General features: G+C 36.0%; 1 protein-coding gene across 2 annotated transcripts in view; it reads left to right on the top strand.

The window, feature by feature from the left end:
• Grin3a (glutamate ionotropic receptor NMDA type subunit 3A) overlaps window positions 1-19,885 on the top strand; it is a 193,270-nt gene that overhangs the window by 46,420 nt on the left and 126,965 nt on the right. For both annotated transcript variants that reach the window (XM_034503974.2, XM_034503975.2), the window contains exon 2: window positions 5,497-6,101. In XM_034503974.2, the coding sequence (XP_034359865.1) occupies window positions 5,497-6,101 (605 nt within the window). The remainder of the gene's footprint in view (window positions 1-5,496; window positions 6,102-19,885) is intronic.

Here is a 19,885-nt window from a genome sequence, read left to right on the forward strand (position 1 = left end):
CAGGCTTGAAATATATATATACAAAACAGGCCTCATTAATTATGTAACTACCTGCCTTCTTTAACTGATTGCCATAACTCAAGAGTTGCTACAATGGGAAGACGAGTGAAGAAAATAACTAAAGGTCATGTGCATCCTGGGACTGAGATCCTCTATGACAAAAAGAACTTCATTCGATTCATGCCATTACTCATATTAAAAATGACATAATTCTCTGGGCTCTTAGAATCACCTGATGATGGCTGTAACTATGAATATTAAACTCAGAAATACCAAGGGTCTGTTTCTTGTATTGTCCTTATTAAGTGAAAGAAACAAGACAGAGTATCAGTTAAGAGCACAGGCTTTTAGTCCATCAGGTTGAAATATTGGGTTGAGGCTTTATTTCTCAATAGTTGTGTCACCTTAAGAGAATTACCCTCTCTCTGACCTGACTCTGTTGTCTGTTAAGGAAGGCTGATTGTGGGAGTCAACACATAAGGCTATTATGAGGATAAAGCAAGATCTATGCATAACATATTACAGACTATATATATATATATATATATATATATATATATATATATATGATTCTTGTTGTAGAGCTAGGACTATGCCTTGTGTTTGCGTGACTTCTTAGTGCCACTATAAAACAGAATTTATTTCAAAAACTGGGCTTCTAGAGCAATAAGATTTAATTTTCAGAAGAAAAAGCATAATAGAGGTCACATGAGGTGCAAGATGATAAGGAAGAGAAAACTTCTTATGGCTTCTTCAGTGAAGGAGTAGCAGCCACAGCATGAGAAGTCTGTCTGTTCCAAGCACCTTAGATGGGACGCAGTAGCAGCAGACCTCATGAAGGGAGCGAATATCTCCTCCATGCAAAGACATAGAAGCACCCTGCTCCCTGGAATGCTCAAGCTTCACCCTCCTTCTTTGGATGTGCTGGCCCAGGAAAGCACTGAAAGGATGGCATCATTTCTTTACAAGTAGAGCATCGTTTCTTTACTATCAGAGCATTGATCCTTCTGCCAGGGGGTATCCTGAAACCCTGTAGCAAACTTTACTGTAGACAATCATGTTTGGGAGACTTGTACCAATCCAGTCAAGATCCAAATCTGTTCTCCCAGAAGAAAGAAGATTGCAGTCTGGAACTTCAGAAGTTGGTGTCCAAATTTCCTAATTAGTGAAAGGAGGCTAGAACTCATTGCCAGAGGAAGAGTATGGGAAATGGGGTGGCTACTGAGATCACTCATATATCTCCAAATAAACAGCTCTCCTCACATAAGATGAAGCCGCTGTTTCCTGTAAAAAAAAAAGGTGGGTGATATCTATAAAAAAAAGATATCTGTAAAAAATGTCTTATTAGTAAGATCACTGTGTGCAAATAGATGAAATGTGGGAGAGGCATAGCAATAAAACAATCATTTTAACAAAGGCATTCAACTCAAAACCACATTCTACAAGCAAGTTTCCAGAGTTACCACTTACTGGGTATTCCTCCTGTGCAGGACACTTTCTGTGCATTACCACATTTCATACTGGAAATGATATATCATGGTCATTTGGGAGATAGGAATCTATGATGCTGAGATGTTAAATTACTTACAGAAGTCCCGATGGCTTGTAAGTGATGGAGAAATAATTTTCACATAGTTCATCCTACCTTCTAATTCCACTTAGCACAAGAGAAGAGAAAAACTCAGATAACTTAAAATGGCAGTGCCACTACCAGCAAGGAGAGCTTGGGACCTAAATGAGAACATCATAGACACTATTTGAAAGGACACTGCATGATCAGACCTAAGATAAACAGAAGCATGATATATAGCCAACATTCATCTGGAATAAGAAAGATACTGCTGTTGTAGAATGACATCACTGTTTATGTTGGCCTATCTACCTGTTTTCAAATACATCTCTCATTTACTCTCCTGAAGTTCAACCAGAGGATGCTGAACATTACCTTCATCTGCATCCTCCCACTTCTGCTGCCCTTCTCCTGGAGCACTCCTCCCTTCCTAGCCCTAGCATCCTTCAAAATTTGATTTGTTGTAGCTGCAGGATTTATAATTATATGGATTGTCTATTTCCCAGCTACGTGTGTGCTGTTCCTCTTTCCTGTTTCCTGTGCATAGGCAGAGGGCACATCTCACAATGCAAGGTTAAAATTGCCTTTCTGGATCGGATGTGTGCTCAGTAAAGAATTCCGTACCCTTGTTAACTAAATGTTTCCTATTTATTGTGGACACAGCTCTTTGCCTATTACCATTTGTGAAAATTTTTTTTTTATATTTCATGTTCCTTCACTTTTTGTTTATGACAGATTTTTTTCATGTCAGAACAAACAGGCTACAGTATTGGGTTTAATGAACTTTGAATTCTCATATATTCACCCAGTTGATCTATTTTTAATGATTTGATATTATACTTATGCTATCAATAGATAAGAATCTATTTATTTACTTATTTATTTGTTTATTTGTTTGTTGCAACAGGGTTTCTCTGTGTGTAGCTCTAGCCATCCTGTCACTCTCTCTGTAGACCAGGCTGGCCTCAAAGATTCGCCCCTGCCTCCCAAGTGCTAAAATTAAAGCCATGCACCAACACCACCCAGAAGGAATTTATTTTTATATTGCAGAATTAGAAATTAAAATTATATTATTGTTCTAAATGTATTTTTTCTTGACTCAATCTCATATTTCCTTCCATTTTGCTTTGTATTTCATGTATAATGTATTAATTCAATATATTTAATTGATGTTCTTTGTGTATGTTAACATTTATTCTATTTACTTCTTAATTCTCTCTTCATATTTCTGTTCTTAAACTATTCTTGCCTAACAAAATTGCATATCTAATATTCTAATATTAAACAAAGACCCTTCTTTTTGTTTCAAAATTTCTTAATTTAACTCAATAACTTTTTTTTATTTTGCTGAAGATTTTAAAATAATTTGTACTATAAAGCTTGACTGCTTTAATGTCATGTGCATGTGTGTGTGTGTAAGAGAGAGAGAGAGAGAGAGAGACTTTAACATCACTTGAGAAAAACTACAAGATGCTGCATGTGAAGCTGAGAATAAGGATCATTAGATGCTTCTAAACAATTGCTTAATAAATATTTATTTGAAGAATTGCTCCCCTTAAAACAGTGAAAGAATTAATGTCAACATCTGGAGTTCCTCAACAGAATTGATTATAGTGATGAGCATGCTTACAAGAATTAATCACTAACTGTTGGGGAAGAAAAGGATTCTTTAGCTAAGTCCCATGTTGCTTTTTTTTTTTTTTGCCAAATACTAATTCTTTTATGTCTCTATATAATGCTGAATTATCATATGATCAAAACATTTTATTCTCATTTTCCCCTTCATACAACAAGCCTGTTCTTCATACTCATTTAGTGAATTCTTCTGTGGCAAGTATTTGAATGAACCATGGTTACAATTCAGGAAAAACGTTGGGTCTTGAAACTATGCTGGAAAAGATTTTCTTCCCATCTTTCAATTTTCTCAGATTATGATCAAAGTCCAGGAACAGGGGTGAATGAAAGAATAATTCCAGATGACACACACTATCTCTGGCACAATCTGTCAGAAGAGAGATTCAGGACATAGTTCTAGTCCATTGTGTGATGTAAGCAGTACTGTGCATTTGAGGCAATCTGCAGTAAAGAGATGAACAACATAAGACATATATGGAATGATTAAGTTTTTATAGTCATCAAAAATAAATAAAAACTCAAGTCACTATAAGGCAAATACATTGTAAATATATACATACATATATATGTATATATATATATATATATATATATATATATATATATATATATATACAAATGAACAAAGGCAATAAAGAAGTAAAACAAAACAAAAAAAAAAACATCTCTACATTCAAAGAAATAAATAGTATACTCTGAACCAAATGTGGATGGTCACAACCAGGGAACACAAATTCTAGTTGTTGTAAATAGTATGAACCACAAAGAATGAAGTCACATAGACTTTTGTGTCCACAAAACGAACTCATACATCAATAAATACATTCAACAAATACTTGAATTAGGGCATTAGATAGGCAGACTCCAGCAAAGCAAGGGGGTCATTTCTATAAATGATCCAGACATTATTCACATTCTTAGTTTTAGGATTGATAATGTCTTAATGTCTGCTAAGCTTAGCAGGACATTGTCAAAAGATAACCTAATACTCAAGAGACTGTCAGGCCAAACAAGAAGGTAAGATTAATGGCTTTGAAGAGTTTTAGGTAGCCTTGTAATTTTGGTTCTTAAGCTAAAAACTATTTTCTCTGTAATGATATTGTTCTATGCAGCTAAGGTCGGTCTACAGAATCATTAATGTAGACACAGTCTCAGAAGACTTCAGTTAACTACAACCTAAAAGACTTTTTAGAAATCTGGATGAATGCACTGTTTGGAAAAAAATGAGTACAAATGCAAACAAATCCATTTCCAGTGAAAAGAAAGTTTGTATGAAAATATCTGCCCTGGTTCAAGAAAATATGAGTTAGCCAGTATGGTTTTGTGTGTTATAGGAAAGGAAAATTATTATAGACTAGAATTTTGGCAAGCTCTCAGAGATAGTCCAAAAGCTCCCAATTGGAAGATACTTAATTCGCTTGATAGGTATTTGTTGTGCAACATTTATAAAGCTTTGTTCTAAAATTTCTCAGGAAATCATTGTTAAAGGGTAAATGTGTCAAGTGTCTGCTGTTGGGAAGAATACATGACAAATATATTAATGTTGAAAGACTACCCTTCAACTATGTAATTTATAATTTATGACTGTTAAATTAAGAAATTCTTGCTTAATTGAGCTGGCAAGTTCCATGAGTAGATGAAATAGTAATTTAAGTTTCAAGAGTACATTCCATAGAATATTTTTATAGCAAGAGATCAAGATCAAAACAAATAAAAATATAACCATGCCCTTAACCTTGGACTATACACTTAACCATGATATATGTAACCTACAATACTTCATGTGTTTTAGAAGAGCCTTGCTCAAGGGTCTAGAGGCCTATTCATATTCTATATTCTATGATACAAGAGTTACACTGTGTTAGTTTATTTCTGATGGTTGTTTCACAAAAAACAATTTCTTCCAATTATTTCTTCTGGGTGAAATGTCTAACAAATGAGTCATTAAACACAGTGTAAGAAATATGATACATTAAATAGACTGATCGTAAGAAAGACAAACCCCATAAAAATCTATGATGACATAGGTGATTATATCACTTCTCACATTTACATCAAGAGCTATCTGCTCTCTAGAACTCAAACAAAAATAATTGGGAAATCATGAAAAAGTGTTGATTGCTCATTAAATAAAAAACATGATTTTTTCCAAGTAAGAGAATTTTATTTCAGAGGAAATATCACAGGGCAAAATAGAGAAAGGCTTTAGCCTTGTAGGAAAACAAAACTACCTCGTTATGATCTTTGGGCAATGCTTTCTAATTCTTCTTTTTCATTATCTTTAAATACAGAATCCCCTGCACCTACAGCTGAGTTTAGAAAATTCACTAAGTTCTGATGCTGATGTCACTGTCTCAATCCTGACCATGAACAACTGGTACAATTTTAGCTTGTTGCTATGCCAGGAAGACTGGAATATCACCGACTTCCTCCTCCTTACAGAGAATAACTCCAAGTTTCACCTCGAGTCTATCATCAACATCACTGCTAACCTATCCTCCACAAAGGACCTTCTAAGTTTCCTGCAGGTTCAGCTGGAAAACATTAAAAACAGCACACCCACGATGGTGATGTTTGGCTGTGACATGGAGAGTATCCGGCAAATATTTGAAATGTCCACACAGTTTGGGCAATCACCTCCTGAACTTCACTGGGTTTTAGGAGACTCCCAGAATGTGGAGGAACTGAGGACAGAAGGCCTGCCCTTAGGGCTCATTGCTCATGGAAAAACCACACAGTCTGTCTTTGAGTACTATGTTCAGGATGCCATGGAGTTGGTTGCAAGAGCTGTAGCCACGGCCACCATGATCCAGCCAGAACTTGCTCTCCTTCCCAGCACAATGAACTGCATGGATGTGAAAACAACAAATCTCACTTCTGGACAATATTTATCAAGGTAGGATGTAAAGTCTGGGGTACATTCTCATCCAGAGAGCCAGGATAGCAAGTAAAGTTTCCCTATAAATTCACTGTGCAGAAATCTTGATTCTGTAATAGCTCGAAGGACCAATAGTCCTGATATAGTTAGGGGCAACTAAAGACTAGTATTTCATGATCTGTTCTCTGTAATTTGATTCTGTATTGAGTGCTGTAAGGTAGGGAAAGCACTCAGCACTGGTTAGTTCCTTACTCACTGTCAAGTTCTTGCCAGGATATTTAAAAACATAAAGCTTCAATATTCTAACTAATATAGAGCTTCAATATTCTAACTAATATATCAAGATAACATAGACTAGCTTGATACAGTATAATAAATAGGCCCTGAAATTGTATATGAAAAAATTAACCCATGCTTGACTCACATAAAAGCAAGGAATATTTATTTCCTTGTTTATCCTTTCCCACATTAGTAGAACTGAACAAAATTTTCTAAATACATGCTGAGGAAAAAAATAGGTAAATGAAAATGTACTTTTTTTCTTTCCTAGAATTGTTTACACCAGTTTAGACCCTGGTTAAAGGGAGAGACTTCAGAACCACACAGAAATAGAATCTTAGTTATGCCTCCTTATTCTTGTATCACTTAGTCAAGTTACCCAATTTCTCTCAGCCTTAGTTTCTTAAGGTTCATGTCTGCTTACAGGAAAGGCATGTGAAATTATAACTATATAAGCATACAATCCTACTACTTGTGGAATTGTTGTGATAGCAGATAAAAAATACATGCTACATGATGGGTGGGTGATAAATCAATAGATGATATGTGGATGATATATAGATGATTGATAAAGAGGCAGATAGATAAATGATAAAGACATAGATAAATAGAGAAATAGAGAGATAGAAATAGATAGATAGATAGATAGATAGATAGATAGATAGATATAGATAGATAGAGAGATAGACAGACAGATGCATAGATAGATACATAGATAGGTATATAGATATATAAATAGATACATAGAAATATGGTAGACAGATACAAAAATGGATATATTGAAGTACGCATTCTATAAGAGTATTTTGCTAATATGCTGTTTATTATTTTATACTTAATTACATGTGTGCATATTATAACTTGGTATCTTTATGTTTAGTAGCTCACTTGATTCAGAAGATGGAATGGAAACATTTAAAATAAAGGATAACCCCTTATATAGAAATGGGCTTATAATTACTAGGAAAGGGGAATGACCTTAAGTAATAATTTTAGGCTAATTGATTTTTATCTAAAAGAGGATGGCCTGTGGTCAAAGAGGCCAGGTCAGAGAAGAGCGCCATTCAAGAAGTCAATCTTCCCTGTAGACTTAAACACATTTTAAGCAAATACTCTCAAAAAGCATACAGACTATATAGCAATTTTAGGGTCTTATCTTAAGAAAACACAAACACTTGGTAAAAGACCAGGAAGTTGTCATGATTTTATATATAATTGTACTGAGAACTTACTATAAACAAGCAATCTGCTAACAGCCAAGTGTATGACAGAAATATAGACAAGGCACAATATAATATTGTTCACAAAAATGTAAAATGGTTATGATGATACACACCTCTAATCATAGCATTTCAGAGGCAGAAGCAGGAGCATCTTTGTGGGTTCCAGGGAAGCCAAGGATATGCAGGGAGAACTTGTTTCAAAAACAAAAAAAAAGAGAAAAAAGAAGAAAAGAAAATGTAAAGTAATTCAAATTAATTTTCAAAAATCTATTAATGGTAAAACTGAATATTATATTATCCTAATTTTCTTTTTTCCATATAGCATTTTAATTTTCATAAGCTCAAATTTATGTGTATTTTATTTTGCAATATCTACACAGAGTTAATACGTTTGTACCATAGTATATATGTGAGGTTCAGGATTTTATCTAAGAAAAAAGCCTTCACCCTTCTAACAACCGTATGATTCCAACCAGTGTTGGGAGGACAGTCATAAGCAGCAGGAAAATCCACAAATGAAAATTACATTATATCATCTGGCATACTCTTGTGTCTTGCAAAATGGACAATGCAAGAAAAAAATCATTTGGTTTCTAAAAACATTTAGGGAAAATGAGTAAGAATATTTGTTGACTTAGGTTGGGTTAACTCAATAATTCATTTTATCAATTCCAAGTGATATTTTTGACTTCCCCATGGTTTAATTTCCAGGGAAATCACATTTCTTGGGCTAGCAAGATTTCTCAGTGAGTAAATCAGTATCCACCAAGATCAAAAACTAGAGCTCCACCCACCCCACTTCTCATAGTTAAATAGCCCCAGAAGAGAACTGGTTCCAACATATTGTCTTCTGACTACATACTTGCACAATGGCACATACATGCACACACACACACACACGCAATCACATACATGCATGCATGCACATGCATTCATACACATACATGTATATTGACATGTACATCTATGTACATGATGATACACACATTCACATAGTAATGTAATTTACATATCTAAAATTTCCCTCTACAAGGTCTCCATGGCACTTTTTCTATTGACTTCTAAGTAGTACTTAGCCTCTTCATCCTGACCTGTCTGACTTCTGAGGGAAATACAAATTCCGCTAAAGTTGAAATAGTATTATTTGACTTAGTCCATAGCCTAGCATATAGCATACTTAATTCATAGTTGCTGAAATTTATTTATAGAGAAAGAAAACTTTCTCTTTTATTTGTGTCTCCAATATTATTTACTTAGAGGAAAAATGGATAGTTGTCAAATGATACTTTCTAATAACTAAATATATACATTTATCTAACACTTTTGCTCTACTTTTCTTTTCTTTCTCTTACTTTTGACTCTAAGGTGGAAGGCTCTACCCTCATGATTGTTTCCACATATTTTATTTCACAAAGTTTGAAAATTACAAAAGAAGAATGTGAGGTTTGGAGCCCAGAGGCAGTTCACAATGCACAGGGGTCAGTGGCAATATTTTCATCCCCATGGGTGTATGTGAGAAATGAACTCAAAGAACTTCAGAAAATATGCCTAGGACTTTTTTAAACTCCCGAAGGAGTACAGTCAAAGAAAAAGTTTCAAAGTGTTCAGGACAGGGTCAGGGAAAGCGAGCATATCCCCGGAAGGAGTCTGTATAATGAATAACTTAAAGGCTGCCTTAAGCCAGAAAACAGCTGTGGGTTTTCCATCATTTTTATTTGTTTTGTTTTAATCCAATTTTTTGGAAAGTTAGTTATTCTCAGTCCATAAGTCATATCTGCATACAGTAATTTTCTTAATTGTCCCTAAATTTTGTGAGGCTGACCCCACTCCCTCACTGCATAATAAAAGCCAGAAGGCTAATGAGCTGTGACTAGCTGGTGCCAGAGTTCTGCAAGCTTTCATTTCTCACACAGTCATTTTTGGTTTGGGCTGACAGAATTGTTAACATTTTAAAATGTTAATGAAATCTCCCCCAAACACGGCATTTTCAGTACTGGCTTTTAGACTAGGAAAATAATTTCTTGTGGCAGACTACATAGATGTAATTACAGGTATAAGGGATTTAATTCTTTTCAGTCACCCACAAGCCAGAGAAAATGTCCATCATGACTCAATGTAGACAAAAGGATTAGAGGACCAAGGTCACTGTGTTATCTTTAACAATGTATTAGAAAGTTGTTTTACTAAATGTTAATTTTGGGGGCAATGGTAGGTGGCACGTTACCTTGACAATGCCTCCATGAATGGACATCTGTGTTTCTACTCAATCCATAACCATTTCCTGAACTAGGCTCAAGCAGATGTACTTGAGTCTTGTCATTTTAGAGTTGACAGCATAATGCATAAAGGTAGGCTATAAAGGGTATGTGCACACATACCCTGCCCCCATTGTAGAAATTATTATTCCCAACCCAGGCTTTCTACCCTGTGTTTGACCATTTAGTTTTGGGATAAAAGGCACAGACAGCCTTTATATTTACAATATGCCTTAAACAGCACACGAGCTAAGCAGTTACCTACCCACTATGTTATTAGAATCTACTTTGCTATCTACAAACCCAAATTATTACTTACCACTTACTATAACTCCAATCGGCCAGCTTTCAGGGCCACATTTTTATGGCTCACCAAACCCATAGGAGCTTCTCCTTCCTCTTCCTGCATCTTCTTCCATCCTGATTCCTCTCTGACCCCAAGCCCAGGAAACCTAAACCCCACCTGTGTCTCTTCTCTCTAACTACTAGCTGTTGGCATCTTTATTTACCAATCAGAAATAACTTAGGGGCAAGGTCTACATGGGAACTTTCTCTTCCCTGGACAACCAAGTCCTGGAGGTGGCACACTTAACATTATTAACAATAGATGACAAAAGGCCAAACCTCAACACCATCCACCCCATGAGACAAAGTCTTGTTATATAGTCCAGTCTGGTCTAGAACTCACAATCTTATGCCCTCTGTTTCCTGTGTGCTGGGGTGACAGGATTGTGCCAGTACGCTCGGAGGGTTGTGAACTGTTTAAAATACGTGGAAAAATCCATTAACATTCTCAGAGATTTGGTAATATATTTTAATAAATGAATACAAGTCTTCACATTTGAAGCTAATAATTAAGCACAGAAAATGAAGTGTTTGAATTTGTTAAGACCTGAAGACAAAATGTAACACAATGGGAGCATTAATTGCATTTGAAGATCTGAGATGGTCCTAGGAAAGGATTCACAGCATACCACACATGGCTTTATGCCAGGCTAAGGCGTTTGCATTTCATGTGCCTAATGGATGTCAGCAGAAACAGAACATTAACCTAGACGTATTTATAAATATGTCTATTTTAAGATATATATTTTGAGACAGGTTCTTGATAAAATGATCAATGTAGCCCTAAACTTGCCCTGTAACCCAGAGTGACTTTGAACTTGTGATTCTCCTAACCTAGTCCTCGCAAGCAGCTAGGACTGTAGGTCTATGCCACTAAGCCAAGCTTTACAGTCCAGCTCTACCTTGCTGAATAGAATGAATAATCTATTCTTTGAACAGTTTCTGAACTTCATTTCTGTATCCTTCAAGAATTCCACCAACTAGATAAAGTTGTCTGTTCAACCAAACATTTCCCTAAGTTTCTGACTTTGGGTTATGCCCTCAGCTGTGGGCACAGAGCACAGGAGACAGAGGACTTGTCTTTGAGAAAGTTTCCAGTCTATTCTTCCATCTTCTCAGCAGTAGAGAAAACACACATCTAATCATTTTTATCCATTTTCTGTAACCTGGCTGTTCAATTATCAGTACCTTTGAGTCGATTATTACTGTTTCAATTACCATGCATCCACTGCATCTGCTTTCGTCTTTTTACTCTTTTTAGTTGGTGTGGTCCAACATGCTTGTGGGACATAAAACCTCCCACACATGCTAATGGCCCTTCCCTCCTATGTTTGTCATTATGTTTACATGGCCAGGCAATTACTGAGACTCACTAGTCTTCTCTTAATAGTAATTTTCAAATTATTGACTCTGCACGTAATTGTTAAGACTCTGTTATATATTGGTATCAAGAGACACTAGAAAAAATTCCAGGAAAAAATGCAAGCTTATGTTTATTTCAAAAGCTCTTTAAACTAATGATGGTGCCATGTCCATTTCTGTACACTAGAAAAATAGAAAAGAAAAAAAAGAAACAAAAAGAAAAAAACAAAAAGTAAAACCTTGGGGTTTCATGATTCTAGTTTTATATACATCTACTTATTAGCTTTATTATGTAGTAGCATTTCAAACTACTCAATGGTATTTAAACTGTATAACGTTTAAATTTATTATTAAACCAGTTTACCTTATCCACATTCTAGTATACTTTCAGGATTAATATAAATCTTCCTTAATTCGTACTTTATGACTATATGATTTATATTTTTGGACACATGCCATTTAAAATCAAGAGGCAAAATTTGCCCATGTGTGAGAATACTCTCCTATGTACCTTCACCCAGATAGCTGGTTAACTTGTAGGTTTCAGTATCAACTTTAAGAGAAATACAGTTTCAGTGAAGACGGAAGCCCCAAGCTGGATGCTACTGTTTAGCACAGATTCTCCAATGCCCCAGGGAAAACACATTGCTTGTGGGTGACCTTTTAGGATGACTGTGACCCTTCTTAGCTTAGCCTTCTCTGCTGGAACACTTGAGGAATTTATACTTATGGAAGAAAATGCATGTTGTACAGTCTTACATGTGTCCAGCAGAAATCCCTGTCACTAGACCAGTTGACTAAAAGCTCTTGACCATTTTTCTCCTTCTGGGTCACTTGAGGGATGACATGAGTTGAGTCTAAAATTTGTTTAAAGTCATAAGGATCTCAGATAAGGAACACTGGAAAATGAACATTACCTCAGGACCTTATTTCAATGAATATAGAAAAATTCAGGATGCAGCAGGTGTTAAGCTGGATAATTTCTGCACATTGGTGGAGCTTCCAAGTTGTTATTTGCCTGAAATGGAATTTTATCCTTCACATTTTCACTTCTCATGCATCTATTGTAAAATTTGGAGATAAACCAGAAAGTTCCAACTCTATAGAGAACAATGTTAATAGCTCCACTCTGAATTCTAGATCTGTCTCCAGACTGCACCATTCTCCACATCCTGTAACCTTTTAGAGGGTTGTCTGGCTGGTAAATACTCTGTAATGTTCCATGTCCAGAATCATGCTCCAGCTATGATGGAAGAGAAATCAGCACTGAGACTAATACTCACAGTAGATCTAAAGAACCAGCATAAATTAAGCTAGACGAATATTCAAAGCAACCAAGAACAGTCAAAGAGTGGTCACAGACCACAGTAGTGAGGACCCAGAATCCATAACAAAACCCAGTACAGTTCTCTTAATTCTGTGTGATAGATAGGAGGTGAAAACCAGAAAGAGTACTGGCCTGACACTTACAGCATCTCAAGAAAAAGATGGGTACCTTAGTCACATGTCAGATTTCTTACTGAAGTCTCCTTTTCCCATACATCAATTGTAGAACAGGACTAATTATGCATTACATTAGGACTTGCATTTATTGGTATTTTCCTCTTCTCCTGGGAAAATACAAGAATGTCAGCAGCTCTTCTTCCATTATGAAGTTTTTTTGTAACTGAATTTTGCAAGTATTGGCAAAACACAGACTCTGATGAGTCATACATGTGTGCATACATTTCTTGTTAAGCTGATTTTTGTCCATTTACTGGTAAAAGTGTTTTTTTGAGAAGATAAGCCTGGGTGTTGTTTTTAAATACAGTATCAGTGATTACAATATATTGGCATCCAGTTCTCTGAGGCTCAAATTTTAGCCATTTCTAGTTCCTGTTGAGTTCCTTATTATCAGAGAGCATTCCCACTGAACTAATTTCTATTTTTGTATCTCATCCATTATTCAGTAGGAAATGTATTAGAATCGTAATGCTTTGAACACTCCTCTATAAACTGAAAATGCAAGTGCTTCCTGGCTGATTGAGCCCATTCTTCTGCCAGAGCAATGAATGCTTTTAGATACTTGTCTGCTTTGAGAAGTATACTTAACTGCACTTGCCACACAGACATTATGGAGAAGTTCCCCTGGACAGACACTGTGCTATGCCTAAGATTCAAAGCTGATTCAATGTGACAGATGAATGTGGGTCTCCAACTTGGCAGCCTGTGCCATGAAAGCAGCCAGCAAGGTCCAGGTTCATTCACGATAACAGCAAGGCTGTGACATTTCTGCTTTTTCAGTGCAAGACATGTTGAAACTGATGTTTACAGGGATCTTGTAGTCTAAAAAGTCAAACATGGGGATAATCAACTGACATTCAAGAGTACATTTCAAGCTGCAATGTGGACTAGGGGTACAGGGTGTCCTTCTGCATATAGGCTAAGAAAAAATATACAGTTGATGTCCAACTTGGAGACAAGTCTTGAAGGTGAAGAGCAAAAATCAAACTAAAATCAAAGTAGCATGTTGTGATGCTGTTGGCAACAGGTATGTCCAGCAGTAGTAAACTGTATCATCGTGTTAGGTCTCTGGCTAAAATGTTTAAACTCTTATTAACAAATAATGAAGCGAATACTGGGGTCTATGTCTGTAACACAAGTCACAAGTGAGAGCTGAGCTAGAAGCAACTAACATGTGCATGGAGAGATGTCCTCCAGGGATGCAAGAGAAGAGTGAGATAATAAAGGAGGGCATAACTAGATGTATTTCACAGAGTGCTAGTTCTCAGCAGAATTAGAAAAGGAACAGACACAATATAAACCCAGTGAAATGGTTCAAAGGTAAAGGCACTTGCCACCAAGTGTGATGACCCAATGTGCTTATTGTGGTACACACAAATGCCCATATGCATGAACACACAAAATAATATGAATGAAAAGCATTTTAATTAAAGAACTGGTATATCTGAAGCTAGATGAAAGCACAGGAAGACACAAATATTCAGATGATGATGGTGCATGGGGAGTTTGAAAGGATGGCACTAGTAATAATACTGTCAATATTCTAACTAGTGCTAGTCATAGTGGTGCATGTATGTAAATCCAACACTTGGAGGCAAAAGCAAGAGGATTAGGAGTTCAAGGTCATCCTGAGCCACAGAGGGAGTTCAAGGCTAGCTTGAGCTACATGCAACCTTGTAGCAAAAAAGAAGAGAGGAAGGAAGGGAAGGAGGGAGGGAGAGAGGGAGGGAGGGAGGGAGGGAGGAAGGGAGGGAGGAAGGGAGGAAAGAAGGAAGGAAAGAAGGAAGGAAGGGAGGAAGGAAGGGAGGGAGGAAGGAAGGAAGGGAGGAAGGAAGGAAGGAAGAGAGAAAGAAAGAAAACTGCTAATTGAGCAAAGACAAAAGGACAAAATTAATTCTCACAGAAAAGATTATTATAGAGCTTCATAGAGGAGGAACAGATCTCCCATTTATCAGAGGAAAAATATTAATATAATGAGATGATCATGAAGGGGAAAGTCAGCTCATTTTTCAAGGTATGAGAGAATGAGGATGCAGAATTTGTTAATGAACTAAGAAGTTTCCCAAGGGGAAAATGAACATTAAGGCTTAACAGAGAAGATAGATATCCCCATGTGTAGACATGATAAATGGACTGCTATGGTCGCAGAGTGGGTGTGAGGACAGGGCAGCCTGGAAGAAACAGAAAACAAGTGAGACCACTTGATAAAGAGTTCATGTGCAAAGTAAGACCGAAGCCAAAGCCAGTGTATGACCTGTGACTAGCTGGGTCAGGAAGGAAGACATGCAAGGAGGGTGAGGGTTTTAAGCAGCAAGAGACTGGAGACAACTGGATGGGGACAGAAGTATTTCAGAAGCAAAAATTAAACAAAAATTTCTAATACATATATTTTTAAATTTTTATATGCCAAATGAGACAAAGAAAAATCATTAAATTTGTTGTTTTATTTTGAAAATTCATAAAATTTGTTCTAATCAGATTTTACCCTCTCCCATCTCCTCTCTGATCCTCTGCGCCGTCTCACCTTTCCAACCTCAGGCCTTCTTTCTCTCACTCACTCTTTAGAAGACAAACAGAAAAATTAAGAAAAGCAAACAAACAAGAATAAATAAATAAAATGAAAAAAAACACAAGAAATACACATCCGAAATAAACCATAAAAACACAAAATCAGAGGACAGTAATATACAAACAAAAGATCAGTAAGTTAAAAAAAAAAAACATGAAACCAAGCAATATGAAGGAAAAAACTAGGCATGCTGCAATCTGCAATCTGTATAACCATAGATGTTCAGTATAGAGGAAAAGACTACGGGGAATGGGACAATCTCTCAAGAAAAAGGAGATAAAATATGTAGTTGTGGGGACAGAGTGGAACAAAAGGACTGAGCAGAGATGAAGGGAGGAGACTGTGATAAGAGAAAGAGTGCAGGGAGGGACAGCTACACTAAGAGTCTTTGTGGGACATATAGAAACCAACTACTGTTGAAACTTATCTTAAAATATATACATATATGATTAAATCTACATGGAGTCACTGAACAATATGGAAAGCAGTATCCCAACTAGGCATCTTTCCTCTCCAAGCAAAACTTTCAGTACCAGGAATGGCTACGTCTATTGAGTTGCTGACCAATGTTGAATTCATGGAATCCCCAAATTACATGGGCTATTGGCAAGGTTACTAATCAATTGCTTTCTACAAAGGATGATAAGGTCTTACTGATGAAGACAACATATATGTGTATATATATATATATGTGTGTGTGTGTGTGTGTGTGTGTGTGTGTGTGTATCACTGAACTCAAAGAAATCAGGCTGATGCCTAATTAGAGCCTAGACTTAAATTTTTTAATAAAATAATATTACTTATGGTGGATGGCACTTTAAAAGTTAACTTGAGAAAATTTTAGAGCAAGTTAAAAGCAAAATGAATAAATTATTCAGATAAATTGAATTAAGTAAAAATCATGTGGAAAAATTCAGGTGAAAAAAACACGAATAGTGAAATTCATTAAAAATTAAAGTAAACACAGCAGTTACCATTCCTTGGAAAATGTATGCTGACTTTTTCTTATTAGTTTCTGGAATACTTATTCACTTAATATAGGCTATTAAATTAGGAAATAGGTTTTTATTTGTGAAAGTACAATAAGCCCAAACACAAACCATTTCAGTTATGTAGCTATTAGCCATTTTGAAAGCAAAAGCTCAAACTATAAGAGTAGTTTATATATGAGGAAAGTCATAAGTATAGTTAAGTAGATAGATCTCAATGATCCAGTTCTAAAACTATATGGTAAATATGGGTAAAAAAAAAGAAATTTTATGATGAACCTAAAAATAAGACATAAGCCTGTTGTTTTGATGTGATAAATCATCAAAATGATGGAATCAAATAAATCCAGGGTGCTGTTTTGATTTTTCTTATTATTGTTGTTTGGTTTTGTGGTTTGGTTTGTTTGCAGCATGGAGGCTTGGACTCAGCCTCTCACACATGGCAAAAGCACTCTACCACTGAGCTGTATTATCAGCATTTGGAAAGTGTTTGAAGACAGAGCCTTATCAAGTTACCTAGCCTGGGCTTGAGCAGTTGTCCTAGTAAGACTTGAATTCATGAACCTTCTTTTGGGGACTCCTGAGTAGTGGAATGTTAGGCTTGGGCTATCAAGCCCAGCCTAGCATCTTTAAAATATATAATTAAAATAAGCAAATCTCAAAAAGTAAAATAAATAAAATAAGCAAATCTCTTAAAATCATAGTTGCAAAAACCTAATTGGCAATTAGGAAGTAAACATAACTTATTAAAGCTGATTTTTCTTTTAGAAGAACAGAAAACAAATTAATTTGTCAATATTAGAAATATCAATAGCTGGTTTTCAACTAAAACGCAAAGTACTAAATTTGACTAGTAGAAAATTCAAAGAAATCATAGATGTAATTCATATAAATAAGATTAAATTGTCTACCACCACACAGAGACTGCGCAGAATAGACCATATCCCCACAAATGCACCTAAACTAGATGGTTCATGTCACCTTCCAAAACTTTAAAATATGGGCAGCTCTAATGACACAAAGAAAAGGATGGTGGGTGTCCTGATGCAATCCCAAAGTGTGCTTCCTTCATGATTTAAAGTTAGCTATTTAGAAAGTAATTTGTTATTGCATGTCAAATATTTGTTCTAAACACCATGCCAAGAAACTTTTATACATTGCCACAATTAATTTGAGTGGTCTGAATACCTTGGGCAGTGGACACAAACTGCAATGGCAGTGAATACTGAGGAACAGGAAGGTATGTGACATAGGTGCATGTGAGCACACATGGAGGATAGGATGTACCCCCCTCCATGAAACATTATAGCAAACCCTTCTTAGCCCCAGCTTTCTTTCAGGAATGGAAAATCCATTACCAAAGATGTTGCTTAGTTTTGTTCAAAAAATTATGGCTCCGTAATGCACTAACATTTAAATGTTATCTTCAAAGTAATCAATATATTGTCTCAAGAATAAAAATCCTATATATTACAGTACTGTCATAACCACTTGTACAATTGTGATATAAAAGCAATAAAAACTACTTCTGGTGATACAGATCTATCTAATCTGACCATATTAGAAAGTGTACAGAAAGAAAGAATGTGGAAATATCTTCAAACTTAAGAGACAAATTACACTAAATAAAAACATATCAAATAATATGAAAGCTAAGGTGTTTTTAAATACAGGTAAACAGAAAAAATAATTAAACACACAAAGTAAAATATTTGTGTATGTTCTTTATCCAATCTCCTAAGAAACAAATCAAAAACACAGGAGATCTTTAAAAATATAGTAAACAAGCTTTATTTCACACAGGAAGCTTAAATAAATACTGTCTTGTTCATTCAACATTTATAGAAATCAATTAAACATCTCCCCCACAAAAAAATTGTAATACTGTGTTTTTGAAATAAAACATAAATATCTTAGCGTCTGAGAACACAGATGAATGGTGGAGCCTTTGCTTAATATGTAGAAATCCCCTCAAAAAGACCAACTCCCTTTTCTATAATAGAATAAGAAAAAGAATGCTAGGTTTGATGCTATGTTTATAGTTTTAAATGTCTATTATAGAAGAAATTGTTGACACAAATATGACCTCCTCAATATAAAATAGAAAGAGGCAAGACAGGGGAACCTGGAAATTAATTAGAATGAACACATTAAAAACCACAATCAACTGGGAAGAAACTGAACAGGAACCTTAGCACATGTGATATCTTATACAGCTCAGTAGCAGTGAAGTCCTAGAATAAAATCATTTGACAAAGTTGACACAGAAAGGGGGGAAAACTTAACTGAGAAACTGAAAATGTCACTAAAGAACTACACTATTTTCTGACTGAGGTTGAGAGCGCCACAGATCTATGCATATAAGCATATCTGTTCACAGGATAGTGTGGAAACATGACCTTTTAGCCAAGCACACCGATAGGTTCTGATCCAGGGACTGTTACTTCCCTAACCATGCTTTTTGAATGGTTACAAGGCATGAATTCCCTCCTATGGAACAACTCTCAGATCCAATCCAGAGAATGTTTGGTTACCCCTCATAAACTGTCATGTCGGTATCGCATAGCGTGCAAATCATGCCTGATAAGTCAGTAGTGTAGTATGGAGGGTCCATGTAGGTGAGAGCATTGATCTAATCCCCTCCCCCTGTTTGCAAGCTGGATAGCACTTGCCAGCACCATGAAAATGAGCCAGCAGGGAGAGTTTTCTGGCCAGTTCAAGATTGATTGCCCAATGTCCTGAAACCTGAGTGTGAGGTACCTTAGCAATAAGGCCTTTCCATCCAGTTATGTTGGACAAGCAAGAGTAATGATGATAGCCTATATTGTTTTGGGTACCTCTGGGAACTCCCTAACTCATAGGAAGGTAATTCATGCCCTGGCAATAAGGTTTTCATTTAATAACTCATGTTGTGTGGGAGCAGCATTGCTCACCCAGGCAGGATTCCTTCTGTCCAAACTTCCTTTTCTGTTGTTGTTGATATATTTTTAATTAGCACACAAACTAGTATTGTGTCTTAAGGCTTCCCCATACAATCTTAGTTTTGGTTAATCTTCCTGCTATCTTTTCTATCTCCCACTCTGTATACACCAATCCCCTTGTACATACCAATCTTAACCCTTTAGCTCCCAGCATTGTCCGCATTGTTTCATAACATGCATGTTCTACTATCCACGCTTTTATATTTTTTACTTGGGTTACAAGGTCACAGACTTCTCTTATTTTGGTCAGCCTTTCCCTTTTCCATTCATTTTCCTATACCCATCACTCTACTACC

This window comes from Arvicanthis niloticus, chromosome 5 (genome assembly GCF_011762505.2).
Source record: "Arvicanthis niloticus isolate mArvNil1 chromosome 5, mArvNil1.pat.X, whole genome shotgun sequence".
NCBI lineage: Eukaryota > Metazoa > Chordata > Mammalia > Rodentia > Muridae > Arvicanthis > Arvicanthis niloticus.